Source organism: Lynx canadensis, chromosome B3 (assembly GCF_007474595.2).
Source record: "Lynx canadensis isolate LIC74 chromosome B3, mLynCan4.pri.v2, whole genome shotgun sequence".
NCBI classification, from domain to species: Eukaryota; Metazoa; Chordata; class Mammalia; order Carnivora; family Felidae; genus Lynx; species Lynx canadensis.
In genome coordinates this window covers 19,528,328-19,554,767 of record NC_044308.2, presented here as the reverse complement: position 1 = coordinate 19,554,767, position 26,440 = coordinate 19,528,328, and the positions used below count along the sequence as shown (strand labels likewise).

The 26,440-nt window shown below is 38.7% G+C and overlaps 1 protein-coding gene across 1 annotated transcript in view; it reads left to right on the top strand.

Moving 5' to 3' along the window:
• TARS3 (threonyl-tRNA synthetase 3) overlaps positions 1 to 26,440 on the top strand; it is a 63,051-nt gene that overhangs the window by 24,871 nt on the left and 11,740 nt on the right. Inside the window, exons 8-13 of the mRNA XM_030317524.1 lie at positions 716 to 794; positions 1,654 to 1,800; positions 2,874 to 2,972; positions 17,083 to 17,249; positions 18,099 to 18,261; positions 24,051 to 24,188. Of these exons, the coding sequence (XP_030173384.1) occupies positions 716 to 794; positions 1,654 to 1,800; positions 2,874 to 2,972; positions 17,083 to 17,249; positions 18,099 to 18,261; positions 24,051 to 24,188 (793 nt within the window). The remainder of the gene's footprint in view (positions 1 to 715; positions 795 to 1,653; positions 1,801 to 2,873; positions 2,973 to 17,082; positions 17,250 to 18,098; positions 18,262 to 24,050; positions 24,189 to 26,440) is intronic.

Genomic DNA, 26,440 nt, shown 5'->3' with positions numbered 1-26,440 from the left:
CCTTGAAATTTATTTATTTATTTATTTATTTATTTATTTATTTATTTATTTATTTATTTAACAGACCTTATTTCTCAGGGCAGATTTCAGTCCACAGCAAAATTGAGAAGGTACAGAGATTTCAGACATACCCTCTTCCCCACTCGTGCACAGCTTCTGCCACTATCAATGCCCCCCGTGGAGTGGCTCGTTAGTGACAGTTGATGGACCTGCACTGACCATCATAATCACATAGAGTCCAGAGTTTACATTATGGTTCGCTCTTGTTGGTGTACATTCTATAGGTTTGGTGAAGTTTATTTTTAAAGTATCAAGTTTGCACATTTTGTATAAGTTGCAGATAATTTTGGCTTTGCAAATCAGTGTAGAACAGGGAAATGGCTTTTTGATTTTATGACAGTGGAAGGTTTTCAATAGCCTTGGGACATGACATTGAAAAGTGGTGGGTGACTGCGTGGTTTCTGTCAGAAGATTCTGTAACTTTTTGAATTTGAGCAAAGGAGGCAAGACTGGGATCTGAGGCCAGATAAATTGCCTCTTTCTTCATCCTAAATTAAGAATTAAATTATTTTAAATTGCCCCCCAAGTTAAAAATTGCCTCAAGATGTACGAATAAGTAAGATCCTTCACTTAAAACATATGAAAACATGATTTGTAATGAACGGTCCAAAAAGCTATAACTGTGTCTGGGCATGTCTGAAATATTTCATTATAGGTGTGGTCCACTAATTGACCTTTGCAAAGGGCCCCATGTAAGACACACTGGAAAAATTAAAGCCATAAAAATTTTCAAGGTAAGCATTTATTTTTTTTAATACAGCAAACTTAAGGTAAACCAGATAATGAGGAATTTTCAATTATATCTTTTATAATCTGAGTATCACAGTATTTTAAAATACCTCATTATTTGATTTTTACAGAAGCTTCTTTTTTTAATGTTTATTTATTTATTTTTGAGAGAGAGGGAAAGAGAGAGAGAGAGAGAGTAAACACACAAATTGGGGAGGAGAAAGAGAGAGAGGGAAACACAGAATCCCAAGCAGGCTCCAGGCTCCGAGCTGTCAGCACAGAGCCCAACGAGGAGCTCAAACCTACAAACCATGAGATGACCTGAGCCGAAGTCGGATGCTAAATCAACTGAGTAACCCAGGCACCCCAATTTTTACAGAAGCTTCTAAAAATACTGTAGTTTTTGAAAATTAGGACCTTACATGTAGCTTTTAATTGTTTATTATTTAACATTACTATACATGGTACAGTGCCTTTCTTTATCATATATTTTAAGATACTGTTCTGCACTTGATGACTTCCTTGAATCACCCTAGTGTGAGCAAGAACATTTGGCTGGGATCTTCATGTCTCTGTACTGTATGCTGTTCCTCTCCTCTGTGGTTCAATTACTATTGGCCCCACCCACCTTCCCTTTCCTTCTCACTCTTCATTCCTAGAATCCATGGCAGACTCTACATAATTTTCTGATGAATTTGGGCTGGGGAGGTTTAATTAGAATCAATTTAAGAGTCTTCCTGGTGCTACAAAAAGTCATCGTAAGCTATGTGGATGGCGTAGTGGAAAATTATGCACAGATTTAAGAGCGGTTTTATTTATAACCAAATGTTTGGTATGTTTACCCAACTTTTGTTTGATGCTTAGAATTCCTCAACATACTGGGAGGGCAACCCCGAAATGGAAACACTGCAGAGGATCTATGGGATATCCTTTCCTGATAACAAGATGATGAAAACCTGGGAAAAGTTCCAAGAGGAAGCCAGGAACCGTGATCACAGGAAAATCGGAAAGGTACTCCTGCGTCCTAATCACTAGCAGGATGAGGACATTCTTTGTTGGCCTATGATTTAATTGTTTGGAAAATGGGATCTCTTCTTCCCTTGTCCTATCTTCTGTTTTGCTGGCACTCAGAGTTTGCTATTGCAACCTCATGTTAATACTCCAAATGTCTCCTCATCGCTTCCTTCCTGTGTCTTTTATTAGATTTTTTTTTTTAATTTTTTTCAACATTTTTATTTATTTTTGGGACAGAGAGAGACAGAGCATGAACAGGGGAGGGGCAGAGAGAGAGGGAGACACAGAATCGGAAACAGGCTCCAGGCTCCGAGCCATCAGCCCAGAGCCTGACGCGGGGCTCGAACTCACGGACCGCGAGATCGTGACCTGGCTGAAGTCGGACGCTTAACTGACTGCGCCACCCAGGCGCCCCTCTTTTATTAGATTTTAAAATTACAGCTTTCTGTCACTCATACCATGATGTAAAAATAATGTTGTAAAAAATTGTATGTACTTAACAACATACTTTGTTTTGGGGGAACAGAGCAGAGAGACAGAATGAGATTTAAGAGTGTGTGGACCTGGGTTTGAGTGTCAGTTTGGCCACTTACGGGCTATGTTATATGGCGGGCCATGTGCTCACTTATGGAACTGCACATGCTCATCTCTTGCTCGGTGGCCTTGTAGGGCTGATGGGGAGGGCAGACGCTGTATGGTGGCAGCAGCATGGGGCAGGCATTCAGTAGTGACAGCCATGAGGATGGCCACCGCCATGTGGAGCCTTCCCCCTGGAGTGAACTTTTCTGATCTTTGGCCATGTTCTCTCCCCATGAGATCCACATTCCAAGATGCCACGTCAGAAATTAGCAGTGAATAAAAGGTGAATGAAGAGATAAGTAACCATAAATATGAATTGTAATTTTACATGTGGTAGTAATTCTAGTTAGAGGTAAGTATTGAGGGATTTTAGTTGTTAGAAGATGGAAGTCATAACTGAGTATAAGTCTCATTCCTTCAATGTCATGTGCATACAGTAAATATTGATCAATGGCAGTGAGATTTGAGATGCAGTTATTGTTTTAATCTAGGAACAAGAACTATTCTTCTTCCACGATCTGAGTCCTGGGAGCTGCTTTTTTCTTCCCAGAGGAGCCTTCATTTATAACACACTTATGGATTTCATACGAGTAAGTTAATTTTTAAAACTTTTTTTATTTAGCTCCATTGTACATTTTATTATTTTCCTACTTTTGTAATAAAATAGCCAAGTATTTTCATTAACTTTTAGTAATATTAATAAGAATTTTGAACTAAAGAGAAATACTGGGTTGTGCCTCAAAAAAATTGAAATAATTTCTATATTTCCTAAATAAAATGCATTCTTGGATTTCAGTAAGTGCACCTGTTGTCCATAAAAGTTTCTAGAGCATGAACAATACAAAGATAAGAATTAGACTAAATGTGGAACTCCCTGGGAAAGGAGAAGAAAGGAGGAAGTGTCCTATCTGGCACAGAATGCTAAATGATGAACTGTTGATTCTCAAAATGTGGTCCATGGTCCCCCTCCACCGTCCCTGACCCAGGGGTCCATGGTGTCCCTCACTGGTGTGACTCCCAGGTAGCTTGGCACCTCCATCCAGAGCAGTTATGTAAAATGCCTTCTTGTAATAAAGTCTGTAGATGAGAAAGTCTTAAGTGTTTCTCTCATTTGAACTCCAGATACTGTTCAGAGGTGATCCATGTAACTACTAGGATTATGTTTCCTTTCTTGTGTTTTTTTCTTTCCTGTACTAGTAATTACCTAAAATTTTCATTTACTCAGTTTTATATCACTAACTTACTTAGTTCCTATCACTAATTCATCCTCAAACTTTTTCTCAAAACTGCAAAACTCCTTACAGCATATTCTGAGTATTCAGGTAATCTCTCAGTAATTTTTGAAAATTTGGTCCCCTTGTTCCAGAACTAACTTGCTGCAAGGATTCTTGCCAACTGATGTCTCAGTACTTGTTTTCCTTATCATTCTGGCTACTCCCCTCATGTCTCTGCTATGTTGGTTCTCTTCTTCCCTGATCCCATGCCTTCCTCTTCTTTCCTTATCCCTCTCCTTTGGGGAAGCACTTTCTTCAGCAACTTCCTGAGAAAAGGTTACTGGCATGAGCTGGTTATTCTCTGCCTCACCTGTCTCATCTCCCTTTCTTCTTTTCTTGTTCTGTGTCCCTGGAGGCTAAGCTCTGTGGACTTTGTCACCTGAGCTACATACCTTCCAGTAGGGATCTGCCAGTGTGAAGCCATGGGCGGCCAGAGGGCCTGAAGAATCACTGAAGATTATCCGAGACTATAGCAGGTGGTGATGACCATCACAGCTGCTGTTTTGGATAGGCTGTCTTCCAGAAAATCAATATAGCCCCTGGCACCCTGAACTCTCAAGGTTGGTCATTGAGTGTATGGAGAATAAACAGAAAGCCTCTGTGGTAGCCTGATAGGAATCTCTTATCTTTATAGATGTAAGACGCACATGGCTGATGATTAGGCCCAAGGCCTGATTGTATGGGCTGCAGAATTGTAAAGCCATTTAAATTCACAACCCCAGTGGTCTCTTATGCAAAGGTAAGGGCACTTTTGGGAAAGAGTGGGTCCTTGAATTTTGGAATAAGAATATTTGGCAGACACGGATGAGGCAGAGGACTTTGAACTCCCAGATACCTTTGTCTGAAGAAACTGGCCTTTCCATGCAAACAAAACAAAACAAAACAAAAAAAATTCAGAAACTTTGCCTGTTTTTTCTCTTGGTTTTCAGTTATATGGTCTTGCCTTTTCCCGTATTTGGTGATTTTTTATTATATGCTAAATATTGTATATAAAAATAACTTCAGAGGCTTTAGATGATGTCATCTCCTACTAGAACATTTACCCTCTGTCGAGATTGAAGCCTAATTAATCCATTCAAAGATGGAGCTGAGTTATGGCTGGGCTTCCATTTTGATAAGACAGAGTCTGCCTCTTATTCATCCCTGTTTCTAGGGCATGGCCCTGTGGGGTTTCCAGTTGACAGTCTGTGGTCTCTTCAGCTCCAAAAAACTGGTGGAGGTCCAATTCTGCTCTTCAAATGTGTTCTACTGTTGGCTAAGCAAATGATTGCACATCTCATCCAATCACTGCATTGGCTCAAAATCTAATAATATGTCATCTGAATCAGGTCTAGGTATAGATGAGGGTCTTCGGGTGCAAAGTACAGATTACCAAATGCAGTTCTGCTCATCTTAAGATCTGTGAATTAAAGGGACAATTGTGTCTGGGTCAACCCCATCCCAACATTATAAAATGATGATAGAGAAATAGGAGGCAGTACATACTGCCATTCTAAAAGGGGCGGGGGAGAGTAGTTGTCACTGATCTGCGGATACCCTGGCAACCTACTTGTTCTTTCTCCCTGGTCAAAAAGTGCATTTTGGGTAGGACTTAGTTTTGTCTCTTCCTGGGTTATGGTTCTGCCCTTTGAACCATCCTTCCTTTACCATGAGAAATAGCCCATGCGGACCTCTGAGTAGCTTTCTCAGTGTTCTCAACCTGTTTCTTTCAGTAGGACTTTGGGCATCCCAAGGCCTCATTTCATTTTGTGCTGTCTCTGTCCATTTTAGTCTAAGCCAGGACAATTCCTTTAAAAACTTTGTGGGGTCTTTTATATACATTTGTAATCAACACTTCTATAAAAACCACAGCTGTGCCTCTTTATGAACCAAATTCTTCTCTACTTAAGCCTGCCTGTGAGGCTGCTGCAAGACTATACACTTAAGATTCTTAAAAGCCTTAATGCTTAGCTGACAGAGTCTACAAAGCACCATCTTAAGACTCATTCAGATCACTGTAGATACTCATTCAGATCACTGTGAGGTCTTCATAAATGGCACACTTTTATACCCTCAAGAGCTTTACTGTAAGGCCATGCTTTATTGGGTGTACCCTGTATTTTATTTTTGTGCTAAAGCCATTCTTACCTTATGAGTCTTTTGCTGGATGAGTCTAAGGACGCAATAGTTTTATTTTTGAACCCAACAGGTCCTGGCATTTTGATATCTCCTCTCCAAAAATAGTACCCTGTTTAGTTTTTGTCTCTCCTGTATTTTATCGTAGGCAGCTCTAAGTAGTCAGTTGTTCCTTTGTACTTTCTGCCTAGACACATCCCTAGCTATAGTCCGTGAATTCTTTGGGTACTCTTTCTGTTTTTCATTTACCTCAGGTGATGGTGTTACCAGTTTTCTGGCACCACAAGAGTCCCCTTTTCTTCATCCTCCAATATATTTTCCTCACTGTCCTTCAAGTTCCCACAGTCTCTAGCCACCCAGCTTCTGCCCACCACCTGGCCCCAAAGCCAAGGCTGCCTATTTTAGGTTGCTATTATAGCAGCACCCACAACCAGAACAAATTCTGTTCTGGCTGTCTGTCGCAGCATAACAAAATATCCCAAAGCTTAGTGGCTTAAAATGGCCATTTTTTTTTCATTGTTGTCTCTAATGGTTCCAAGTGTTAGACTTAATTAGCATGGTTCTTACGTTGAATTCCTTATATGGCCACATTCAGGTGGAAGCTGATGCCAGAGTTGCTGATTGGAGGTTCAGTTACATTTGTTAAAATGCATAAATCTGAAGCATACAGGTCAATAAATGTTCCCATGTGTGTACATCTACACAGTCACCACCCAGATCAAGACATAGAACAGCTCCATCCTATAAGGTCCTCTTGGGTCTTCCCAGTCAATACCCACCTCCCCTCTTCTCACCTGGGATAATCTTGCTGATTTCTGTCCACCATAGATCAATTGTTCCTGGTCTTCAAAACTTCATGTAAATGGACTCCTAAAGTACTAGCTATTTATTGTGTTTCTGGCTTCTTTTGTTCAACTTAATGTCTGAGAGTTATCCAGGTTTTGCATATAATTATTTTTCTATTGTTTGAGGTACTTCATTTTGTGAATATAGTACAGCGTATTTATTCGTTCTCCTGTAGGTATACATTTAAGTTGTTTCCACTTTGAGCTATTTGACATGAAACTGCTATGAACATTTTGTACATGTCTTTTGGTGGGCACGAGTACTCACTTCTCTTGGGTATATACGTGGAAGTGGAATTGCTAGGTTGTAGAGTGTTATTGACTAATTTAACAAAATGCTGAAAAGTTTTCATGTGGTTGAACCATTTAATGTTCCTTCTAAAATATATGAGCTCTCACTTACTCTACATTCTCTTCAACACTTGGTATTCAGTTTGTCATTCTGGTTGGTACCGTGGTATTATTCTGCATTTCCCTGATGAATAATGATGTGACAATCTTCTCATATGCTTGTCGGTCATTTGGAATCCTCTTTTGTGAAGTATTTTGTCAATTAAAAAAATTGGATTGTTAGTCTCTTAATTATTTTTAGGAGTTCTTCTGTATTCTGATATGAATCATTTGCTAAATGTACATATTATGAGTATATTTTTTCAGGCTGCAGCTTATTGTTTCTCTTTCTTAATGATGTGTTGCAACCAACAGTTCTCGTGTTTAACAAAGTCCTGTTTTGCTTTTTTTTTTTCCTTTCTGGTTAGTGCTTTCATGCTGTGTTTAAGAAATCTTTGCCTATTTTGGAGTCATGAAAATATTCTTCTTTGTTCCATTCTAGAAGCTTGGTTGAATTTGTTTTCAGACTTAAGGACATGATCTACCCTGAATTCATTTTTAGGTTCTGTGCAGTAGAGGGATCAAGGTTCATTTTTTCCATAGGGTTAGCCAGGAACTTCAATACCATTTATTAATACAGTAGAGTCTTTGTCCTAAACTGTATAATCATATGCATATAATAGTCATTATGTATTTCTGGATATTTATTCTATTCTTTTGTCCCTTTGTTGTCTGTCCTTGCAATAACACCACACTGCTTTGATTACTGTACTTATTTTAACTATATTTTAAGTCTTAATATCAGTTTAATTTTAAGTTTTTCAGGATTATTTTGGCTATTCTACATTCTTTGTGTTTCCATATAAATTTTATATGATGCTTATCAAGTTTCTAAAAAATAACTGCTGGAATTTTTATTGGAATGTCCTTCACTCTATAGATTAATTTGTAGATAATTTACATCTTAACCACATTGAGTTATGAACATGGAAATTTTGTCAGTTCATTTAGTTCTTTATTTTCCTTCAGCAATATTTTGTAATTTCTATTTTAGAAGTCTTGCACATTTTTCATCAGGTTTATGCCTAGATATTTGATTTTTTTTAATAGAAATGACAGAGAAACAGATAAAAAAGGTGCTCATCGTTATTAGTCATCAAAGAAATGAAAATTAGGGCTGCAGTGAGGTATAATTACATGTCCACTAGAATGTCCCCCTCCACACACACACTCCCCATGGTCAACAAAGCAAAACAAAACAAAAACAAAACCCTGAAAACACTAGAACTTGGCAAGAATGTGGAGAAATTCTAACTCCCATTGCCTGTGTGCAAAATGGTACAGCTACTTTGTAAAAACAGTTTGGCAGTTTCTTACAGTTAAACATATGCTTAACTGTGTGACCCATCAATTTCACTCCTAGTTATTTACCCAAGAAAAATAAAAACGCATGTCTATACAGAGACTTTGAATGTCCATAGAAGCTTTATTTATTGTGGCAAAAAAATGGAAACAACAGAGAGTCTCATCAGCTAGTGAACAGATAAGCATAACCTTGATATGTAATGGACTACTCCTCAGCAATAAAAAGGAATGGAGTACTGATACATGCAACAAGAAGGAATAATCTCAAAGGTTTTATGCTAAACCAAAGAAGTCAGTCAGAGGCCACATGTGGTATGATTCCATTATATGAAATTTTAGACATGGTAAAACTATAGTGATAGGAAAGACAATTAGGGGTCCTGGGGACAGGGATAGGGGGTGACTACAGAGGATCTGGAGGGAACTTTTTGATGTGATGGAAATATCCTATGTCTTGATTATGGTGGAGATTACATGACTGTATACATCTGTCAAAAATCATTAAAAAATCATGTACTCAAAACTGGTGAATTTTATTGCATATAAATTATACCTAAATAAAGCCATTTTGTAGTAAAACATATATAACATAAAATTTACTATTTTAACCCTTTTTAACCATATGGTTCAGTTGTGTTAAATACATTTATATTGTTTTGCAGTTATCACCACCATCCATTTCCAGAACTCTTCTCATCTTGCAGAACTGAAACTCTCTAGAACCTTTTCATCATTGCATAATGAATCTCTGAACCCCTTAAACAATGACTCCCCGTTCCCACTTCCCCCAGCTTCTGATAACGACCATTTTACTTTCTGTCTCTATGAATTTGGGTATTCTAGGTAACTCATGTAAGTGGAACCATACAGTATTTGACCTTCATCAAGCTAATTATTTTAAAAGTCTACTTTGATATTAATATTGGCAAAACTGCTTTCTTATGTTAGGGCTTGTGTGATATATCTTTTTCTGTCCTTTTATTTTCTGCCTATTTCTGTTTCTATATTGAATGTACATTTCTTGAAAACTAGAATATTGTTGGGTCTTATTTTTTTGTTCAGTCTGATCATTTGTGTCCTTTTTTTTTTTTTTCTGTACCCCTTCTGTGTGTCTCACAGTCCTTCAACAGAGATCCAGTTCTGGTTAATCACCAGGCAATAGAGGGTGTACATGCGGGGCAGATTCTCATTCACATCAGGCCACTTCAGGGGCCATTGGCCCGTCCAGTATCAACAGACTGTGGCTTGGTGCCAGGTCCTGTCAACTGTAGCCAGAGTAGTGGGGTAGGTGATACTGAGCATAGTGCAGAAACAGTCCATCGTGTGGGGCCATTTTTCTCAGAAATAGAACTGTTGCCTTTCTGTGGAAGGTCATGCAGGAGGGCATATTATTCCCAGTAAGAAGGAAATTCCAAAGTTTCTGAGTCTTTGATTCTGGGGTGAGATGACCTCCACTTATGTTCAAGCCAAGATGGGTGAACGTTTGGATGTATATTGGTTACTGACTGTATGGAAAACTGATAGTAAATAAATAGAGACATCTTGTTGTTACACTACTTGAAACTCTTCCCCCCTGTATTCGGGAACATGTCTGTCAACTGGTTCTCTATCTTTCTTACTTTCCTTAAATTTTTTCATTCTAGAATTTCATACAATAAAACTCATACTTTTTCAACAAATGTGCAGAACTGTATTATCATCACAACATTCAAGATACAGAGCAACTTCATTACCCAAAAAATTTCTGTTATGCTACCTCTTTAGAGTCAAACCCTTTCTCCCTTGATCAAACCATTGATTTGTTCTCCATCCTGAAAATTTTGCCATATAAACAGAATCATCACTGTATATAATCTTTTGAGACTCGTTTCTTTCCCTCAGGCTAATAGGTATATTAATGGTAGTCTCCTTTTATTATTGAGCAGTATTCCATTGTATGGACATAACACAGATTCCTTAGCTGAGGGACATTTGGATTGCTTCCAAATTTGGACAATTATGAATAAAGCTGTTATAAATGGTTATGTACAGGTTTTTGTATGAATATAGGTTTTCATTTTACTTGGGTAAATATGTAGGAGTGTGATTTTAGGATCATATGGTAAATTTATGTTTATCTTTGGAAGAAAAATCATGGAATAGAAGGGAGTGGCTTCTCTTGTTTTTTATTCTAATAACCCACTTGGAGAACTTGTGTTTCCTGTTGCCACAACCTTGGATTCAGTGGATTTCCAAACCAAACTTGTCTTTGCAGACATATAAGGTATCAAAACATTTAGCCCTGTGCAGGGAGAGTCCTGACAGTGCACTCAAAGGGTTTAACTCTAGGGAATCTAGAGAAGAAAATATTTGCAGAGGTGTGGGTCCAGTTGAGGTAACTAAGAAGGGAATGTAGAGTATCCAGGGATTACCAACATCAGGCTCCCTTACCTTCCACCCCTAGGCCCAAACAGGTGAGGAGAAAGTGTTCCAGAACTTAGAGAGAGCTTGAAGTGTGGAAGAGAGGCTGTAACTGGAGATTACAGCCAGAGACAGAATAAACCCAAGGCAAGGAAGAAGTAGGAAAGGAGGGAGTAAATACCCTGACCACTCTCTTCTCCTACCCTTGGGATCCTTTTGGAACCTCTCCTTAGTCAAACCCAACTAGAACTCAAGGCAAGTAAGCCTGGTGATGGACTCCATAGAAGTCGACTTTGGGGAACACAGAGCGGAGCAGAGAAGGGAGGCAGATATCCCAGGATGGGGTGGCTCAGGTTGGTAAATGGAGAAAAACCAACACAGCCCAATCCCTTTGCTACTTGGTGTCCACTTTTGTCCTTTGCTTGCATGAAGTTATTTATTTCCTCACACAAGGTCCCATCAGCCAATGTATCATTTACATCAGTTCAGTCTCAGCAAAAATTAAAATGTGACATTAGCCACCATCAGTGTTCTTCATGTATTCAGAGAAGAGAAATAATTCAGTGTTAACAGTTCCAGCCCCAGGCTCTGTAGATGGACACAAAGCCTAAGTTAATAAATCAGAGCTTCCTTCCTCCACCACCCATTCCATATTCTCCTTGTCCCTCCAATATCTCAGATGGACAGAGCATTTCATTTGGTGAATGCATTAGTTTCATAGAGTGCCTAACAAAGCACTGTAACAGAGTGGCTTAAAACAACAGACATGTATTGTCTTGCAGTTCTGGAGGCCAGACGTGTAAATTAAGGCATTGGTGAGCTATGCTCCCTCTGGAACCTGTGGTGAGTCCTTCTTCCACTCTTCCCAGCTAGCAGTGGTTTGTCAACCATTGCTGGTGATGCTCAGCTTGTTGATGCCTCCACCCCAGCCCTCACATGGCCTTCTCCCTGTGTGGCTTTGCATCATCTTCCCTCTATATGTGTCTGTTTCTGTCAAAATTCACCCCTTTTATAAGGACACCAGTCATATTGGATTAGAGCCCACTCTAATGACTAAATCTTAAGATGATCACCTGTGTAAAGGCCCCGTTTCCCCAAAAGTCCGCATTCTGGTGTCCTGGGGTTAGGACTTCAATGTGCCTTTCTTGAGGGACACCATTCAACCCATAACAGTGGATGACCCAAATTGTCATCCCACAGGATCCAAGCTCTTCATGATCCTCTCTTTTTTAGGTTACCAGGGTTTCCCCACTGACTATCACTGTTAGATGTGGAATGCTTAAGGCTCCTCACTGATTCCAGACACAGCCCTTCTTATTCCATTGTTTAACAGCAGCACAATCCTCCTCAATAATTTGGGTCAGTCATCCTGGCCAGAAGAGCAAGTCATTCTTTGCCTTTTGGTTAACTAGCATAGGGGACCCCAAATGGGCCAGGGACAGTTGCAAATCCCAACAGAAGTATGTCTGGGATTTTTGGTGAAAGCATTCTTTCCTTGGGAACTAAGGTATCTTACTGAGAGATTCCAAAACTTTACGGATAAAGAAAAGATCCTAAGTCTCCTGAGAGAGAAAGCCATAGACATAGGACTAGGTATCAGAATGGAATGACATTTTCAATGGAACACTAAAAAACAGAAGACAAAACAATGCCTTAAAAATATTAAGCCTAAATGGTGCTCCTGGGTGGCTCAGTCAGTTAAGTGTCTGATTCTTAATTTCAGCTCAGGTCATGACCTCATGGTTTGTGGGATCAAGCCCCTCATCAGACTCCATGCTGGCAATGCAGAGGTTCTTGGGGTTCTCACTCTCTTCCTGTCTCTCCCCTGCTCTCTTTCTCAAAATAAATAAACTTAAAAAAAAAAGTGAAACCTAGAAATCTATACCCAGCTAAAGCAGACTTGCTTCTGGGATTCTCCCATTCAGTTTTCAGCTTCCCCAGGTCTGCCAAGGCAATTGTTCATCTACTTTACAGATTCTTAACTATATAGCTTTCATCTCTCCTCCTTTCCCCTTGACCTTGTAGATTTTTGCTTTTATAAAAATTCTGTTATTTTAGTGTGGCTTGGGGAAGGAGCCATTTAAGTGGAATTTCTGTAGTTTTTATAATGAAAATTGCTGGGAAGCATTGCTCTGTGGCCCTGATATTTAGGTGCTTTCAGGTAGCCAGATCACCAGGTACAGGTAGAGATTCAGTACCTTCAATGGCCTGAAACTAGTATTTCAGGAAAATTTGATTTTTTTTAATCAAAACTTTATTTTTAAAACAGCTTTAGGTTTGCAGCAAAATTGAGAGGGAGGTACAGATTTCGCATATACTTCTGGCCCCTACACATGCATAGTGTGCCCCATCACAACAGCCCCCCCCCAGAGTGATGTATTTGTTACATCGATCAGCCAATATTGACACATCACAGTCACCCAAAGTCCCTCATTTACATTAGGGTTCTCTCTTGGTGATATATATTCTATGGGATGGGCAAATGTATAATGACATGTGTTCAGCATTATGATATCATAGAGAGTTATTTCCATTGCCTTAAAAATATTCTTTACAGGGGCGCCTGGGTGGCGCAGTCGGTTAAGCGTCCGACTTCAGCCAGGTCACGATCTCGCGGTCCGTGGGTTCGAGCCCCGCGTCAGGCTCTGGGCTGATGGCTCAGAGCCTGGAGCCTGCTTCCGATTCTGTGTCTCCCTCTCTCTCTGCCCCTCCCCCGTTCATGCTCTGTCTCTCGCTGTCCCAAAAATAAATAAACGTTGAAAAAAAAAATTAAAAAAAAAAAAAATATTCTTTACATAAGTAATTAGTTTTAAAAATAAGACTGTTTTGTTAACATGGAAATATACTAAAATTTGATTCCTTAGTTCCAAACTAAAAGTTTTCTTCACTTCCTTTTCCCACTTTATGTCAGACAAATGTACCAATGTTTCACTTATTAAGTGGCCTCCCTTGATATAACATATTTAAGCTTCTCTGAAAGGTCAAAAAGGGTCAAATGATTATAGTATTTTCATCATCACATCATTTCTTGCTCCCTTTCCCACCCCACCCTCCCCCACCATCCGTGTCTCTTTTATGTTAGGGAGATAATTTACAGTGTGCCATTTTATGTGCTCTGTCGTGACATGTATTACAGTTTTGACTGAAAAACTCAATGTGGAACCAACAAAGTGGACATAGAGACGCTTTAGATAGCAACTTCTACCTCTCCTATGCAGGCCCTCATTAAACTCTAATAATGGAATTGTATCTTTTTTCATCTGTCCCCCACCAGAGGACAATGGTGAACTGTCCCTACAGATGGCACAGATAGGATTGTTTTGCTCACTCTTGCTACCCTGGCAACAATGCCAGACCACAGTGGGAACTCAATCAGTGAATAAGCTGCTATTTGAGACTTTGTCTTTGAGTATAGTTGACACACAATGTGACATTAGTTTCAGGTGTACTACATAGTGATTGCACAAGTTTAGACTTCATGCTAAGCTCACCACAAGGGTGGCTACCATCTAGCCAATACATTGTTATTACAATATCATTGACTATATTCCTTATACGGTGCATCTTATTCCTATGACTTATTCATTCCACGACTTGAAGCCTGTATCTCCCATTCCCCTTCACCCATTTTGCTGTTTGTGAGATTTTTATACAGGCATTCTGAACAGCGCAAGTGTGTCTCTTTGGCCAGCATTCTGATTGCCTGGTCAGGACCTGGGGGAGGCAGGGTGCCATCACTGGCCATGAGCTACTGTCCCTATAGTGAGGAGGCCACATTCAGTTACTGCTTTCTCAGAGATAATGGAAGTTTCCCTTAGAAGCCTGAAGTAAGTCAAAGACATGGAACATTTTTAAGCTGGAAGAAATCATGATCTACATTGGCTACATAAAGCAGCAGCTGAGTATAGGGCTTCCTTCTTTTTTTTAAATTATTTATTTATTTATTTTTAATTTTATTTTTTATTTTTCAAAATTTACATCCAAATTAGTTAGCATATAGTGCAACAATTATTTCAGGAGTACATTCCTTAGTGCCCCTTACCCATTTAGCCCTTCCCCCCTCCCACAACCCCTCCAGTAATCCTCAGTTTGTTCTCCATACTTATGAGTCTCTTCTGTTTTGTCCCCCTCCCTGCTTTTATATTATTTTTGTTTCCCTTCCCTTATGTTCATCTGTTTTGTTTCTTAAAGTCTTCATATGAGTGAGGTCATATGATTTTTGTCTTTCTCTGACTAATTTCATTTAGCATAATACCGTCCAGTTCCATTCACGCAGTTGCAAATGGCAAGATTTCATTTTTTGATTGCTGAGTAATACTCCATTGTATATATATACCACATCTTCTTTATCCATTCATCCATTGATGGACATTTGGGCTCTTTCCATACTTTGGCTATTGTTGATAGTGCTGCTATAAACATGGGGGTGCATGTGTCCTTTCGAAACACCTGTATGCTGTGGATAAATGCCTAGTAGTGTAATTGCTGGGTTGTAGGGTAGTTCTATTTTTAGTTTTTTGAGGAACCTCCATACTTTTTTCCAGAGTGGTTACATCAGCTTGCATTCCCATGGATGAAATATGATTTTTAATCTTCAGAATAAGCGATCAGGGTTTCTTCAGGAGACCAGACTGAGCTGTAGACTTCTCAACCAGCATGGCTGTATTCTTTGCCAGCACTTGACATTCTTTACTCTCTAGAGAAATAAATTGATGAAATGGTATGAGATATATTTTTCCCCAACTTTTTCTTTTGAAAAATTCAAATCTACAGAAAGTTAAAGTGCAGTACACTGAACATCCGTGTATCTTTCATCTAGATTCATCAATTTTTAACATTTTGCCAGTTTGCTTTATCTTTCTCTTACATATATGCATGTGTGTATAAGAAAGACAAAACAATACATATATTACATGTGTATGTTATAATATATAGAGATGAGGCATGTAGATGGTAGTAATAGTTGGTTTTTGCTAAACTAAGTAGCTGACTTAGTTTACTACTGGTGGATGGCTAACACCCAGCTATGCACGAGTGGCTGAAAAGATGCTCTGCCAAAGAGTAACAAATAGCATCCTTTTAAGTGTTAGTAATTTTAAAATGTCGTGTTTTAGACTTTTTTAATTGTGAAAAATATTTTTTTTTACTTCATTAAAATATGGTAGTCTAGATTTGTACCAGGTATTTCTTAAGTGATTAACAGAGGGTAGGAACCTAGGAAACCAGCAACAAAGGTCATCTGATTGCTATCTGAAGAAACAAAAATTAAAATAAGTACTTCGGTTGACTCTCTTTTCCTGTCCTCAGTGATTGAAGTAGGGAAGCCATTTACAGGGAGGGAGGGAGAAAAGCCAGTTCATGACTTTATAGATTTCAACCACTTCATATGATAAAAATTAAAATTCTCAGCTTCATTTCTATTTAAAACTAAATAGATCAGAGGCACCTGTGTGACTCAGTCAGTTAAGCATCCAATCTGTATTTCAGCTCAGGTTATGATCTCAGTTTGTGGGATCAAGCCCCATGTTGGGCCCTGCACTGACAGCCTGGAACCTGCTTGGGATTCTCTCTCTCTCTGCTCCTCCCCTGCTCATTCTTTCTCTCTCTCTCTCTCAAAATAAGTAAATAAACTTTAAAAAATAATGATAAAACTAAATAGATCAAAAGTAAATTTGCATGCAATGTAGCATTCAGGCTTATTGAGTTATGAAATTATTTTACCTCTTCAGTATAGAAAAAATCCTGCTGTTTATCTAGAATGTAGCAGGATTTGGGAGTTTGTAGTTATAGAAAGCTTATATATACATAATAATATAATATATAATAGTATATAATACATATAATAGATGTTATATGTAATTATATATAATTTCAATTACTAATTTTCAAAGAATTAAAACATGGACTATATGCAGTTGTATAATATAAAATAAAGATACTTAATATGAAAATTATACTGAGAGTACATTAATCTAACCTTCATGACCCAGAGAGTATGACACCTAAAACTGAGGGCACCTTAACCAGGAATTAATATAAGATGCAATCCCAGGGACGCCTGGGTGGCTCAGTCAGTTGAGCGTCTGGCTTTGGCTCAGGTTGTGATCTCATGGTTCATGAGTTCGAGCCCCACATCGGGCTCTGTGCTGACAGCTGGGAGCCTGGAGCCTGCTTTGGATTCTGTGTCTCCCTCTCTCTCTTTGCTCCTCCCCAGCTTGCACTCTGCCTCTCCCTCTCTCAAAAATAAATAATAAACATTAAAAAAAAAAAAGATGTAATCCTAAGTTAAAAATATTTGCACCTGGTGTTACTTCGTGTGGAACTGTGATCTGTCATGCCACATTTTAACATTCAACGCATTTATCTTAAAGGAGGAATATCACCAACGTAACTTCACAGAGGTGCTCTCTCCCAACATGTACAACAGCAGGCTCTGGGAAACCTCAGGCCACTGGCAGCATTACAGTGAGAACATGTTTACCTTTGATATTGAAAAGGACACTTTTGCCCTTAAGCCCATGAACTGTCCAGGGCATTGGTGAGTATTAAAAGTGAAGCAAATCTGGGGCGCCTGGGTGGCTTAGTCGGTTAAGCATCTGACTTCAGCTCAGGTCATGATCTCACGGTTCATGGGTTCAAGTTCCGCATCAGGCTCTGTGCTCACAGCTCAGAGCCTGGAGCCTGCTTTGGATTCTGTGTCTCCCTCTCTCTCTCTCTGCCCCTCCCCTGCTCGCACTCTGTCTCTCTCTGTCTCTCAAAAATAAATAAAAATGTTGAAAAAACAATTAGGTTCAGTGCCAAAATAATGGCACATTCCAGGTGTTCTTGGAGCCTGAGGGCAGACTGCCCAGCCCTGCATACGGAAGTGTCCAAGAGGGCTTCACTTAAGAAGTAGCCTTTGAAGGGGCGCCTGGGTGGCTCAGTCAGCATCCCACTTTGGCTCAGGTCATGCTCTCATGTTTTGTGAGTTTGAGCCCCGCATTGGGCTCCACACTGACAGTGCGGAGCTTGCTTGGGATTCTCTCTCTCCCTCTCTCTCTCTGCCCCTTCCCCACTCACTCTCTTTGTCTTTCTCCACATGAATAAACTTACACACAAAAAAGTAGACTTTGAAGTAAATTGTACACAGTAAGTGGAAATTCATTGGGTGAATAAGAATATGGAACAGAATTTCTGGAAGAGAGGACAGACAGGGTCCTTTCTCAGAGTACTGCAGTGATATAAATTCAAGGTTCAATAATTCCTAGAATTTGTTTTTAAACTGGTGATCTAAGAACCAGAATAAGGTGTTTACAAGTCTTGAGGCTTCATTGTAACTTATTATTTAGATAATTACTTAATCTTTGCTGTGCTAAGTACAAGCTATGTGTCGTTGCATCTTTTCTAGTTTAATGTTTGCCCATCGTCCACGATCATGGAGGGAAATGCCTATAAGATTTGCTGATTTTGGAGTTCTTCATAGGAATGAATTGTCGGGAACTTTAAGTGGCTTGACTCGAGTTAGACGCTTCCAGCAAGATGATGCCCACATCTTCTGCACAGTAGAGCAGGTAAACAGTAATACAGGATGAAGCATGGTTGGCATAAATTCAGTGTGTTGCCTTGGACACATCTCTTAGTTTCAGAGTCGCTGTAAAATAAGATCTTTGGTCTTGTCTCTGAAGTCTCCTGCAGATCTAACATTTTGTGATCCTCTAAACACATTTTCTTTAAAGTTTCCTCCAGTTTTATTAACTTAAATACACTAAGTGGAATATTTTAAGGGATTTGGTAGAATTTTGTGGTTTTTTTGTTTGTTTTTCAACATTGTGTAGAAGTGAGAGTTTACTTTTTCAGATTTTCAAATAAAAATTGTCATGAAAAAGGCCACTATCAAATGATTTGACCTAATTGACATTCATAGAACACTTCAACCAATAACAGCAGAGTATACATTCTTTGAAAGTGCACACAAATTACCAAGATAGACCATATTCTGGGACTAAATAAATTCTCAACAAATTTAAAGGGATTCAATTCACACAAAATATGTTCTCTGGTCATGGGAGAATTAAAGTAGACATCAGTAACAGAGAGCTATCTGGAAAATCCTCAAATATTTAGAAAGTAAATAACACACTTCTAAATAATACATGGATCAAAGAAGAGATCAAAGAGGAAATTAGAAAGTATTATATATCAAATGAAATGAAATACAATACATCAAAATTTATGGGATGCCATTAAAATGATACTTGGAGGGACATTTGTAGCACTAAATGCCTATATCAGAAATATGTATATCAATGACATCAGCTTCCACTTAATAAACTAAAAAAAACAACAAAAAACCCAAATTACATCAGAAGTAAATCTTAGAAAATAACGCAGAAATCAGTGAAATATAAAAAAAGAAAAACAATGAAAATATCAGTAAAAACCAAAGTCTATTTCTCGGAGAAGATCAATAAAATTTATAAACTTTTAGACTGATCAGAAGAAAAAGAGAAGGTACAAATTAAAAATACTAGAAATGAGAGACATGGCATTATTTCAGGTTCTGTAGATAGTAAAAGAATACCAAGGCAATATTATGAACAATTTTATACCAGTAAATTTGACAACTTAGATAAAATGGACAAATTTCCTTGAAAGACAAACTACCAAACTTCATTCAAGAAGTAGATAATCTGACTAGCCCTGTGTCTATTAAAGAAGTTGAATTGGAACTGAACAGGCTTTGCACAAAGAAAACTTCAAGCCATTATGGAATCACTGGTGAATTCTACCAAGCACTGGAAGAAAAAATAATACCTATTTTTCACATTCTTGCTGGACGTTAACAAAGACCTCCCACACACCTTATAGTATCAGTGAAGTATCATGTGGGCATAGACTTTCACCCTCATCTGGCAGTAACAAGGTGCCTCCCTGCTTGAGTGGTGTCAGGGAAGGTCTAGTGGAAAGATAGGACTTTTACTACCACCCCACAGTAATGAGGCCACGAACTCAATGTGGTCAGTAATGGCCACAGTAACAAGATACTCCTCCCTGACAAGGTGTTATCAGAGGAAACCTAGTGGAGTACCACAAATCCCACTGTCACCAGCAGTCATGGCCCCCCAGTGGGAAACCTAGACCATCTATTCCCACTTTGCAGTAACCAGGAAGTACTTCATCCTCTAGTTGGAGTGAAGTCTGTGGAAGCCAGCTAAAACAGAATGTTTAAATAAAATTAAAGGTCTTACACTGCCCAAACTTTAAATTTTATAAATCAAAAGTCAAACATCATGCCAAGAACTAGGAAAATCTCAACTTAATGAAAATGGACAATCTATGAACACTAATGTGGAGATGGCAAGGATATTAGCATTATCTCACTAAAATATCTCGTTTAAAGGAGCCATCATAAGAATGCCTTAGCAAGCAATTACAGACACACTTGAAACAAATGATAAAAAAGTTTCAACAAAGACATAGAAAATCTCAGGAAAGAAATAAGAGATCTAAAGAAGAACCAAATGGAAATCTTAGAAGTGAAAAATATAATAACTGAAATAAAATAGTAGATGGATTCATGAGCAGAATGGAGGGGACAGAGAAAAAAAAATCCATGAACTTGAAGACAACCATGGACATTACTTAGTTTGAACAACAAAGAGAAGAGACTGAAATAAAAATGAACAAAATTTCAGAGACTAGTGGAACTAAAACAAAATGTCTAATATTTATGTTACCAGAGTTCTGGAAGAAGAGGGGAATAAGGATGAAGGTGAAACATACTCAAAGACATAATGGCTGAAACTTCCAACTTTGGCAAAAGACATAAGCCTACAGATTCAAGAAGCTGAGAAAACTCCCAAAAGGATAAACCCAAAGAAATCCACACCAAGGCACATCATAGCCAAATTTCTGAAAACTAATGATAAAGAAAATGTTTGAAAGCAATGGGAGAGAGATCAACATTATCTTTAAGAAAAATTTTTTTTGCACAAAAGGAAATTTTTCATCAAAAACCATGGATGTTAGAAGGAAGTGAACAACACTTTTTAAATGCTGAAAGAACTGTCAACCCAGAATTCTATATCCATAAAAAATATCCTTCAGGAATGAAGGGGAAATCAAAACCTACCTTAAAATAATGGCTCTAGGAAGTACTCTAAGAAAGATAAATATATTTCCCTTTGCCTTTTGAGTTTTCTAAGTTATGCTTGATGGTTGAAGCAAAGATTATAACACTGTCTGATATGGTTCTCAGCATATGTATGAAGAAACATCTAAGAAAATTATACTATAAATGGAGTAAAGGGATGTAAGGTTTCTGTACTTGAAGTGATAAAATGATGACATCAGTAAACTGTTATGTAATATCTAGAGAAACCACTGGGGGAAAAATATACACAGATAGATATATGCTAAAAATAGATAAATAAAAATGGAATTCTAAAAAATACTAAATTAGGCGATAGAAAGGCAGGAAAAAGAAAAGAAAAATGAATAATAAGACAGTACAAGAAGGAAACAATATAAACAACAAAAAAGACAAACTTAAGTCCTAACATATTAAATGTAGATGGTTAAAATAATCTATTAAAATGGAAATATAATTTCAAAATTTGTGGGGCACAGCAAAAACAGTGCTAAAAAGTTAATAGCATTAAATACATGTATTATAAAAGAAGAAAAGTCTCAAATCAATATCTAGACTCCCACTGCAAGACCTAGAAAAAAGGAAGGGCAAAATAAACCCAAAATAAGAAGGAATAAATCAATAAAGATAAGAGCAGAAATCAATGAAATTGAAAACAGAAAAACAATGGAAAAATTAATGAGTTAAAAAACTTTTTTTAAAAAGATTAACAAAATTGGCAAACTTCCTTCAAGACAAAGAAAGAAAAAAACTGGGAAGACAGAAATTACCAATATCAGGAATCAATAGGGGATATCACTAAAGACCTTGAAGACATCAAAAGCATAATAAATGAATGTAATAAACTACTCTACATAAATCAGCTCGACAACTTAGTTGAAATGAGCTTACTCCTTAAAAAGTACAAACTACCATAAAATCACCTGATAGAAATAGATCATTTGAAAAGCTTTGTCACTATTAAAGAAATTGAATTTATAATTTTAAAACTTCCCCAAAAGAAATCTCTAGGCTCAGATTTTTTCACTGAATGCTATTGAACATTTAAAGAATTAGTACCAATTCTGTATACTCTGTTCTGAAACAGAAGAGAAAATACTTCCTAGTTAATTTTATGAAGCTACTTTTAACCAATACCAAAACCAGACAAAACTACAGACCAGTATCCCACATGGATACAGATGTAAAAGTCCTTAACATAATATTAGCAAATAGAATTCAACAATATATAAAAATAATTCCACATCATGAGCAATTGAGGTTTAGCCTCCAGGGATGTGAGGCTGATTCAGTGTCAGAACACCTGTCAATGTAATCCACCATATGAGAGGCCCATTCATGGGAATGTAAAATGGTACAATCACTTTCAAAAACAGTTCACTAGTTTCTTAAAAAGTTAAATGCACACCTCCTGTATGACCCAGCCATCTCACTCCTTTTTTTTTTCCCCAAGAGAAAAAGAAAGCACACATCCCTACAAAGACTTGAGCACAAACATCTATTGCAGCTTTATCTGAAATAGCCACAATATAGGAATAACCCTAATGCCCAATAATAGGTGGAAATAAAAAGAAACTGTGGTACAATGGAAAACTACTAAACAAGAAGGAATGATGTAGGGGCACCTGGATGACTCAGTCAGTTAAGTGTCTGGCTCTTGATTTTGGCTCAGGTCATTGTCTCATTGTTCCTAACATTCAGCCCTGCATTGGGCTCTGTGCTGACAACAGAGCCTGCTTGGGATATTCCCTCCCTCTCTCTCTCTCTCTGTCTCTCTCAAAATAAATAAATAAGCTTAAAAAAAAAAGGAATGATTTATTGATACTTATAACACAAGTGTATCTATCTCCAAATAATTATTCTGAGTGAAAAAAAGCCAGACAAAAATAGAGCATCTACTGCATGATTCCATGGATAAAACATCTGAAAAATTCAAACTGATCCATAGTGACAGAACGCAGATCCTTGCCTGTCTCCTCTCTCCTAAATGTGTCTGGTTTTGGGGGCAGCTATCCCGTTTGCATTTAAATGTGCCCTCCTTTCCCCACACCCTCACAGCCCCTAGCTCTGATCTCACCACACTCTCTGGGGCCTCAGTTACTTTGTAGGCTCAGCTAGCTGCCAGTTTCACCTGCATCTCAGCTGTCCCTCTGGAGCTCCAGATCTCAATCTGACAGGGCCTGGTAGACATGTCTCCCTGGCCATCACAAGCATCCTCACATTTGCCATGTGTAAAATCAGTCCCCGCTTTTGCCTTCACACCACTGCCTCACCCTTCCCTGGTCACTCATTCAGCAGATGCACCAACGTCCTGTCCACTGCCCAGGCCAGGAATCCAGGTGCCCTTTACTTTTTACTCCTCATGTCCAATTAACCATAAGCCCTATTGATAGCTCTCCCTAAATGTATTGTTAATTCCTGAATAATTTTGTTCATCCATTCCTGAATTTCCAGCACTTGGCACAAATTCCTTGCATTCCAGCTGCTTCTCTTTGGTTCAAACTACCATGATCTCCCTCCTAAATGACCCTACCAGCTTCCCAATGTGCCTGGCTTCTAGTCTTGCCAGTCCACTTCCCATGAAAGGAACTGATGGGATTGTGTTTGTCTCTTGCTGAAGAACCCTTCATTGGTTTCCCATTGCTCTCAGGGTAAAAAGTGCAGACACTACCCTGACTTTGAAGATCCTTAATTTTCTGTGGTCCCTGTCTGCCCCTAGACTGATCACCTACCAACTTCCCTTCTGTGCCGCTCTTCCGTCTCATACACAACGTGGTCCTACAGCAGCTTCCTGGAGCTGCCCTGCCCTAGCCTGCCCCTCTCTCCTCTAGGCCCTCACTCTTAGCATTTCCTCTGCTCCAAAAGCTCCTCCCCTAGCTTTCCATGGAGAACTCTTACTTATCCTGTTGTCGCAGCAGCTTGGCTATCACTCCCTCTGGACAGCCACTCTTCCCCCTTTTGTGTGGCATTGCTCATGGTGAGGTAGCCTTGTCTGGACTGGGAGCTGCTGGTTGCCTGGTCACACCTGGAGTGTGGTGGACATTTCTTGAGTATCTGAGTAAGGAATGGATGAACAACCAAAACAGTGTCATCAGCTATATAGTAAAAACATGCCTTATTTCTACCTGACACGGAGAACTCTTTTAAATGCCAGAAATTGATTTGATTTGGTGTTAACTATTTAGAACATGTCATTTGCTCTCATTTCAGATTGAAGAAGAAATAAAGGGGTGTTTGAAGTTTTTGCAATCTGTTTACTCAACATTTGGCTTCTCCTTTCAATTAAATTTGTCAACAAGGCCTGAAAACTTCCTAGGAGAAGTAGAGATATGGGATGAAGCTGAAAAGGTAGGGAGAGACAAAGTGCGCCCCTTCATTTCTGTGAGCATGGAAACCACCTGAGTTTCTGTAGGTACCCTGCATGAGGAGGTGACAGTGCTTTGCAACAGAAATGTTTAAATTGGAAGTTACAGGATATGAAGATTGTAGAAGGTGGTTGTCCAGTTTTCTTTGTAACAGTGATAATAACAATACCTCACGTTTGTTTCAAACACTTTTTATTTGTGCTCTTTCAATGTCAGTCACTAATACCAGTTTCCCGTGTTTTTAAAGGAATCCTCTGCTTTGCAGACACTCTTGGTGTGTGTGCAGCTTATTTTAAGCTATTGCTCGTTGATCCATCTTAGTGTGACTCATAGATGTAGATGCACACACCCAATGCTTGAATCCCCTGCAAAGTCACAGCCTCTAGTGCCGTCCTCTGTCGAGAGGCACCCAGAGACTCACATATCACATCTCAGCTTTGGAAAACAAAGATTAAGGAGCTCACCATGCTGCTTATTTTTTCTCACCAAACTTGAAAAGGCTATAGTGTATCTCCTGTGTCAGATTTTACTAGAAATGAATATGGTATTATGGCCAGACACCCCAGGAATGCCTAATCCCTGACCAGCCTTTTGGTCCACCTCTTCATGGAATACTCATAAATGCTTATCACACAAATCTTTAAGGAATAAGAATCAGAGGAGCACTGTATGATAGTGTAACAATTAGTTTTCTATTAGGCACTGAGGCAGGCAGAGACTGGGTAGAAGCAGTTTAGGCTTGAGATCTGATTAGACCCTTCTCCTCCCCACTGCCCCATGCCCATCCTAAATAGACCTTTTTCCATGTCTTTTGCATGGAGGAAGAAAGTCAAATTAGACACCCTGCCCCAGGATGCTGACTCAGTTTACCTGCCTAGCCACATGGAAGTAGGAAGAGGAAATGAGGCCACAAAGCTTGGCTCTGGACCCTTTTTTGCCTAGTTTCAGAGGTTAGCTCCATGAGTGAATTATAGAAATCTTGAAGCATTAAGGTCTGTGAAATGGTGATGATGATTATGATGATGATGATGATAATGGTGATAACACCTACTTCATAAGGTTATGATGGGCTTAAGTGAAATAATTTATATGAGAAGTTTGTCATAGTGCCAGTCACATGTAGGTGTTCAATAAATGTTAGATGTTCGTTTTATTAATAGTAGTAGTAGTATCATCATCATCATCACTCCATTCATGGAGTGCAGGGGGCTAAAAGGTGGATGGACCAGGTGTGGGCCTGGCACAGGGAGAATGGGTGGGCAGTTCCACCATTGTTTTGCTCTTTTAGCTGACTGATTGTTCCCTTAGGAGATGAGAATCCTTCCACTCTGGGGGAATTTCTCTCATGATGTCTACCCCTGATCTGGGAATCAGTGAGATGAATATGTATTTATATATATATTCATATATATATGAAATATACATATATATGATATATATTCATATATATATAATATATATAACATATATATTATATATATAATATTTCATATATATGAAATTCATATATATAAAATGCTTTGAAAGAGACATTAGTTAAGTCAGCCCCAAGGCCAAATTGTTCCTGGGTCAGCAATTCACCATTACCTTATTTTCTGTCTCAGATTGTGTGTAGTTATGGAACCCAGCAAAGATCACTAGGGAGCTATACAGCATGACCATCAGATGAAAGCTTGCCCAAATAACCAAAATGTCAGGAGCAAAAAATATCCTAGATTGCAATGATGTGAGTCCTGCTTCCTATTAAGTTTCATCAGGAAATCTGTGACCTAAAGGAAATCAACTTTTTCTTGTGGAAATTAAAATCCAAAAGAAATGGGAATTGAATGTTCTATCTCCAAATTTTTAATTTAACCTAAATTCAGCTGTAGAGTTCCCACTCAGATAAGTCTGAAGGGAGTCTGGGCTGATGCTTCAGCAGACCTGGTCTGGCCTCTGCTACTGGAACTTATGTAAATCTACAAGCTCCGGGGAGCTAGAACCACTCCGGATCTCTCCTGCATCCCACTTTTCCAGAGTTTCCAGAGTCATTAAGATCCTTAAGAACATTACAAGCCCACATCACAGTTCCAAACAAATCAGTGTGTGCAGAGCCCAGCACCATACCACAGTGTATCGGGAGCCAGAGACTTGATTTACCTGGAAAAGGAGAATAGAGAGCCATCAAGAGAGAGAAGGAGATCTTGATTTTTCCTCTGCCAGGGTGCAGTCAGTGTCCACATATGTGAATTACAA